The sequence below is a fragment of the Ziziphus jujuba genome, chromosome 6, assembly GCF_031755915.1.
Source record: "Ziziphus jujuba cultivar Dongzao chromosome 6, ASM3175591v1".
NCBI classification, from domain to species: Eukaryota; Viridiplantae; Streptophyta; class Magnoliopsida; order Rosales; family Rhamnaceae; genus Ziziphus; species Ziziphus jujuba.
The window spans coordinates 19,215,239-19,222,295 of NC_083384.1; the positions used below are offsets into that span (position 1 = coordinate 19,215,239).

A 7,057-nucleotide genomic window follows, 5' to 3' on the forward strand; every position below is an offset into this window, starting at 1 on the left:
TATTAACTTACATTAAAAAAATGTTGTTTACCACTAACTACCAGAAATGAAATCTATATAATCCCCGCATAGCAATTTAGTTCACTGCTGTTGTAGATTTATTTTTCTAAGATTTTTAGTTTTGAAATGAAATATTATTTTATACAAAATATTTTTATTTTTTAACTTTTAACTATTCCAATAAATAATATATTTGGAACTCACGGCATAAAAATTAGATCCCAATTTTATTATTTTATTGTTTTTTTTGAAATAAAATTTATTATTTTATTGTCATTGTGTAAATGTCCACTCGTATCTTTGGATATTGATGTAGCCAAAAAGGTTTCTTCTCGTATAAACGGAGGTCAACTGCCAACAGATCGTCCTAACTCCACAGTTCACACTAACACTGTAATAGCCGTGGACACTACGGACGGTACGGAGATGGAGGAGGCTCTGAAGCTGCCTATTATAGACTTGTCTTCACCGGACCGCTCCTCCACCGCCAGTACACTTCGTCAGGTTCGTTCAATTTTTGCCGCAGAAAGTATCACATATAAAATGTCAAATAGAAAAAAAAAAAAAAAAAAAGCCCAAAAAAATTAAATTAATTCTTGAACTAAAAAAAGGTAAAATATATATATATATATATATATATGTGTGTGTGTGTACAGGCATGTATAGAGTACGGATTCTTCTATGTTGTGAATCATGGTGTGGAAGAGGAGCTAACTGGGAGATTGTTTGAGGAAAGCAAGAAGTTTTTCTCGCTTCCTTTAGAGGAGAAGATGAAATTGTTTCGCAAGGAGCATAGAGGCTATACTGCTCTCTTTGGCGAGAAACTTGACCCCTACTCTGCTTCCAAAGGTTTTGTGCTTATATATATATATATATACATATATATATATATATATATCTATAGAGAGAGATAATTTTCTCAATACTTTCTGGTTTTTTTTTCTTATAAATTCTATATGAAAAGAAACCCGTTTGTTAAATTAACAGGTGACTGTAAAGAGAGCTATTATATTGGTCCTTTGGAAGACATTTACAGTCCTACAAAATTGAATCAATGGCCGTCTCAAGGTAAAACCATGTGTTACAATTTGGTAACTGTGCCCTTTGTTTTTCTTCCCCCCCCCACCCTCTTAAATGTTATCAGTGCCTGCTCAAACATTTAATGCAATGAAACATGGCTTAAGACAGAAGCCAATGCGATTGACAAGAATTTTTTTTTTTTTTTTTTTTTTTTTTTGGTGGATGTGAAATTTGATAATTTATTGTCAAAGAAAAAGATATGCTTGTGTTTATTTGTGCTTTAACTCCTCCAATTAGTCTCGGTCGTCTTTGTGAGTATGTGGGGAAGAGAGCTTTTGTGATTGTTGATAAATCTTATTCAAAATTCCTTGTAAGTTAAGTACAGAAAGTCTACCCAGCTGGAGAGCTACAATGGAATCCTTTTATAGCAAAGTTTTGTAAGTTAATTTCTGTATCTTGTTGTTGAACACAACTTTTCATTTACATTCTGGATTTTTTATATGTAAGAATAATGTGACTGTGTCAAATGATTGGATGCCTCAGTTCAGCTGGAAAAAGATTGCTTTCTCTGATTGCCCTGGCTTTGGACCTGAATGAAGACTTTTTCGAGAAAGTTGGAAACTTGGATCGATCAGCAGCGTTTCTTCGCCTATTGCACTATCCAGGTTTACTACCATAAATTGGCCTCCGTATATGTCTGATTACTTTAGATTGTTTATTTGTTTTCTAGTTTGATTTATTGTTTCTGAGTAAATCATAGCCACTTTTCCCTTTTCACATTGCTAACCTGCAGATAGTTCATATATATATTTATTTAGTTAAAGGTTCACGGCAAAACAAAAAAAAAAAAAAAAAAAAGGGAGAAAGATTATATGTGAAAATGATGCTTAATTTGTGTTTTACTTCCACTTTCTTCATCTATAACAACTGTTGCTCCACATCAAGACATCTATAGCATGACTGCCAGAAATTTAGGTTAGTAGTTTCATTTTTGTTAGTTAAATAGCTCATTTTAATATGAAAAAAATTTCAGGACCATTAGTTGTCCAATTATACAGATGCTAGCTTATATGATAGCACGTTTGTGAGAATTTTTAGCATGTAGTGCCTCAGGAAGTTAATGTTTCCACTGAAATGCTGTCACTTCATAGATTAGCATTTAAGGTTGTTAATGTTTTCCTGGTATTTAATTTCAGGTGGATCTGTAGATTCTGGGGAAGAAATATACGGCGCCTCTGCTCACTCAGATTATGGAATGGTCACTCTCCTTGTATCTGATGGTGTTCGAGGACTTCAGGCATGCTTCTGTCATTAATGTTTGACCTTGGCCTCATTCCTTTTATGTTCTCAAAGTTGTAATGATTTCTTGTTGAACAGGTTTGTAGGGAAAAATCTAAACAACCTTGGGTCTGGGAAGATGTTCCCCATATAAATGGGTGAGTCCACAACATAGACATTTATTTATTTATTTATTTATTTTTGTTTTTTTAAATGGCTGTATGACTGGTGTAAAGATATCAGGTCCAGGCGAATTGAATATGTACAAGATAAAAACTTATCTGATTGCATATTCCGTTGTTCGACCGCCTCCATTAAATAACATTCTACAAAATAATATCTACAAAATAAAGTAATGAGATCTTAACATGAATGTAAATTGGATGTGGATTTGGTTTGTGCATATTTTTCCATGAAAGACCAAATTATTATTCTATCTTAAGAGTTTAAATTTGAATCTGCAGGGCATTCATTGTTAACATTGGGGACATGATGGAGAGGTGGACCAACTGTTTATTCAGGTAACTTATCATCTTATTTTGAGCTATTCATGTTGCTTCTCAGAGAGCTTATTCGTCTTTTTTAGTAATGAATATTCATTTTGTTAAGAGATATTGAGCAGACTTTTGTTTTTGGGCTTTACCCCCTATTTTTCTGACTCTTCTTCCTTATTTGTAGGTCCACACTACATAGAGTGATGCCATTTGGAAAAGAACGCTACTCTGTAATCATTTAGCTACTTGCTTTTACATTTTTCTCCATCATTTTCCACTGTGTTCTTAGTTGTCTGGGAATATTATTTGAAGAGATGTGTGCTTATGTTGTCTAGTTAAATCCATTTTGTGGGAATTTACTTCACGTTGAAGAAGAAATAGACAATTCTGAAAACTCTGGAAAGTGAAGTACATTATGTTTGAAATTGTATATTGAACAAGACTAACCTTAGGTTAAGGAAACTTTCCTGTGGCAAATAACGGCAATTTATACTCATAAATTGTAAAAGTGTTGAGATATGAAATTGGGTTCTCTTAAGTCAGTTGAACTTCCATTGTTGGAGGTGTAGGTAATAGATACATTTCTTTTGTTCTTTTTATTTTTTATTAATTGTTCAGAAATTTTATCAGAAAGTTAATGGGTATTTGGTTACATATTATTAATTTGGGAGGATATAGGTTTGTGATATTTTTGACATTTCAACCCTGCATATCTTGTAGATGAGCTATTACAAATTGCAAACAAAAATAATGTAACATGCAACACATACTGAATAGTTTCAGATGCCATGAAAGACGAAATCAAGTTCTTTTTTATGCCAAGAATCAATGATCATGAAATGACCCAACAAAGTTTCATGTTTGCCCTTTTCAGGATTGAATGTGAAATATTTTAACGATGCAGGTGGCTTTCTTCTTAGATCCCAATGAAGATTGTGTGGTGGAATGCATAGAGAGTTGTTGTAACGAGTCATCTCCCCCAAGGTATAAATAAAATTCTCTACCACACTTTTCTTATGTTTTATTTTATTTTGTCCTCCAAGATGGACATTTTACTTTGCTAGTATTGAAAAGTTGCTTGAGCTCTTTATGCATATGTATTTGGCAAATTTTGACTTTGCTTAACTTAATGCATCAAATAGCAAATAAAATCCTGGTGTAGTTATGCTTTTATTTGTATACATTGATTATGAAAGATGTCAAAGATATTTTGTGTCAAGTCAAGTGATTTGCGCAAATTGCTAGGATGGTTTTACTGATGTAGGTAAACATATTAATCTCAAATCCGTAACCTGAAATTCAAAATTTTTCTCTTTTCCCTTTGCTTTTTTATAAGCTGCATTCTTGACTGATAACTGGTGAAATTCTTAAAATTAATAGTGAAAGTCATCACTCATTAGTAATTTTAAACACATATGCCCAATTAAAGAAGTTAATATTTTGTTTTCACTTGCTTTGTTTTTATAACATCTCTTTTAAATTGTTATTTCATACTTCTTCTTACTTCTTCTAGTGATGAATTTTTGTATAAGATTGACTTGAGAAAGTATTCATTTCAATGCGCTTCCAGATTTCCCCCTATTCGGAGTGGTGACTACATGAAAGAGCGCTTCAGGCTTACATATGGCTCCTAGCGTTAAATTTAGAGTCATGGAGCTTTCAGTCCAAGCAAATGAGACCATATGCTAATGGTAAATGAATTTTTAAGTTACCATAAAAATTGACTAAAATTTCTTCATTTTCCATTGAACAAGAAAATAATATGTTAGTTTATCTTGGAACGGATGGGACTGTTTGTTATATATAAATTTGCTATGTTGTGATTCTGTGGATTGTAATGTGTGCTGACTAATAAGTACTATATTTGTGTTATTTTTAGTAGAGCTTTTGTTTACTATTTTATCTGATGAATGTAAAAATGTTTCTTGACATAACATTAAATGGCTTGTAGAGAATTATTGTCCCTGTAGGGATAATTGAATGCAATTGATAAGCTTTTCAGTCTGGAAACATTACATTAAATAGCTTATAGGGACTAAAGGGTGTGTTTAGTAGTACTTTTTTCTGTAGGTGCTTTGATTCAGGAGTACTTTTCTTTCGAGAATTTTAGTCCAAATGTATTTCATAAAAACAAAAGAAAAAAAAGAAAAAAAGAAAACAAAAACCCAAACAAACATGTTGGGTGTTTGCTTAAAACCATAAAAGTGCTTTTAATATTTTAAATTAAAGGTTTGTTTGGTAGTGATTTTAGTGAAAATTGCTTTTAACTAGATGAAAGCACTTCCTCTAGTTTTTGGACCCAAAAAAAAAAAAAAAAAAAAAAAGGGAAAATATTATGAATATGGATATTGTGGAATATGATATTGTGTAATTTATCATTAACAAAGAAATTGTATAACCATTGCAACTTCTAATGTTTAAAATTTTGGTATCAACAAAAGTATGTATGGTTCAAAATATGAATATATCTATTGAAATATCGAAAATTATTGTATATCGATAAAAAATTATAAAAAATGATTGAAATTTATTTAACAAATGAAAATTTTTGTTAAAATGTTAGGACTAAATTAATTAATTAAATTGATTATTAAAATTGCAAAAATATTAAATAGATGTTAAAAAAATATAAAAAATTAAAATATTATTAATAAATCGATTTTTAATAAGCTGTAATAGTTAAAAATATACTATTATTAATAAATCGATTTCTTAATCAATCGATTTTTAATAAGCTGTAATAGTTAAAAATATACTATTATTAATAAAAAAATATAAAAAAATATTAACAAAATTATTTATTTATTAAGATATATAGAATAAATATTATAATTATGTTATATTTTATTAATGCCATTTCCATACAATGAAGAACTCCTAGGTAGTTTAGAGTTGTTTATATATTACTTATTTTTATTTTAAAATGTGAAATAAAAAAAGTAATTATTAAAAGATATATTTATTTGATAAATTTGCATGTAATTGTCAATATATCATCCATATGAATATTTGAAAGTTAAGTTTGCATGCATTAAATATCATCGATACCGAAATATTAAACTTTTGATTTTCAAAAAATATATTTCCCACATATCTTTTAATTTTTGTCTACTTTTTAATTTTTATTTACTTTATAATAACGATACAAATATCAAATTTATTATTGTAAAAAAATAATATAGATAGGTAAACTTATAACTTGTGATACTATTTTTTTTTTCTAAGAATACGATAGGTTGATTTGTCTAATATAATTTTGGATATTGTTTCATAAATGTGATTTTTTTTTTTTTGTTTTTACTTGCCTAATTATTGGAAGATAATTAAAAGGTAAAAAAAAAAAAATGTCAACAATATTAATTTAGCAAAAAATTTTACTAAATATCAACAATATTTATAAAAATTTTTGATAAAAAAATTTAACAAAAAAAATTATATATGTTTTCAAAATTTCTATGGAAATTTTATGGAAATTTCTAAACTTTTCATGGAAATTATAGATTTTTTAACCAAGTTATGAAGGATTTGATATGCATATTATGGTGAAAATTTTCTTGAAAATCATGGACAAATATTAAAAATTCCAGTGTATATTATGAAAATTATATTCATTTATATTTGGGAACTAAATTTCTTTTTAATGTGTTTAAACAATGAAAATTTTGTGGGAAGTTTCCATATTTTAAACTATGGCAACATCCTACTGTATTAATTCTTAAGTTAATTGGTTATGTTTTTGTAACCTATAATCACATATAAGCCTATGTATAGTGGCTTTGTCATAAAAATATATATACAAAATAAGATAAGATTATCTTCCCACTTTCTCTATTGTCTATGTTCTATCTTTTATTATATTTTTGTTGAGATTTAATTAATTTAATGTTATCAACACGAATCCATACCAATTTTGATTTTTGATTAAGGTTTGTCCTATACATAAATATTGGATATTAATTTATGGATAAAGTGATCTGCTAGATCCTCGTTTGCTAAAAGAAAAGGTAAGTTTATGTCCATATAAATATTGGATTTTAATTTATGCATAAAGTGATCTTCTAGATCCTCATTAGCTAACAGAAAAGGTACGTTTACATCCATACGTTGACTTATGAATTTATTTATATATTGATTTATAAAATATGGCTATGTCTACAATTGATTTATATATATTCTATCGGATTTTGGCCATAATATTTTTGTTTAACTACATGATGAAGTTTGTCTTTACTATATTATCTATCATGCATGTGCCAGAATATATA

At 28.7% G+C, this 7,057-nt stretch overlaps 1 protein-coding gene across 3 annotated transcripts; it reads left to right on the plus strand.

Annotated features, from left to right (window-relative positions):
* The first annotated feature begins 289 nt into the window (after positions 1–289).
* LOC107430319 (2-oxoglutarate-Fe(II) type oxidoreductase hxnY) lies at positions 290–4,686 on the plus strand. Of its 3 annotated transcripts, none has more exons than XM_025079458.3 (11): positions 290–504; positions 657–849; positions 988–1,068; positions 1,401–1,457; positions 1,569–1,685; positions 2,217–2,317; positions 2,398–2,456; positions 2,763–2,819; positions 2,977–3,022; positions 3,697–3,776; positions 4,363–4,686. In XM_025079458.3, the coding sequence occupies exons 1-11, from the start codon at positions 427–429 to the stop codon at positions 4,424–4,426; spliced, it is 933 nt and encodes a 310-aa protein (XP_024935226.1). In that variant the 5' UTR covers positions 290–426; the 3' UTR covers positions 4,427–4,686. The 3 variants fall into 3 exon arrangements, 2 of the variants coding, with proteins under 2 accessions (XP_024935226.1, XP_015896643.1); XR_009639463.1 differs by having other exon boundaries at positions 292–504; positions 1,406–1,457; positions 1,564–1,685; positions 3,667–3,776; positions 4,363–4,431; XM_016041157.4 differs by having other exon boundaries at positions 294–504; positions 1,406–1,457; positions 1,564–1,685.
* Positions 4,687–7,057: the final 2,371 nt, after the last annotated feature.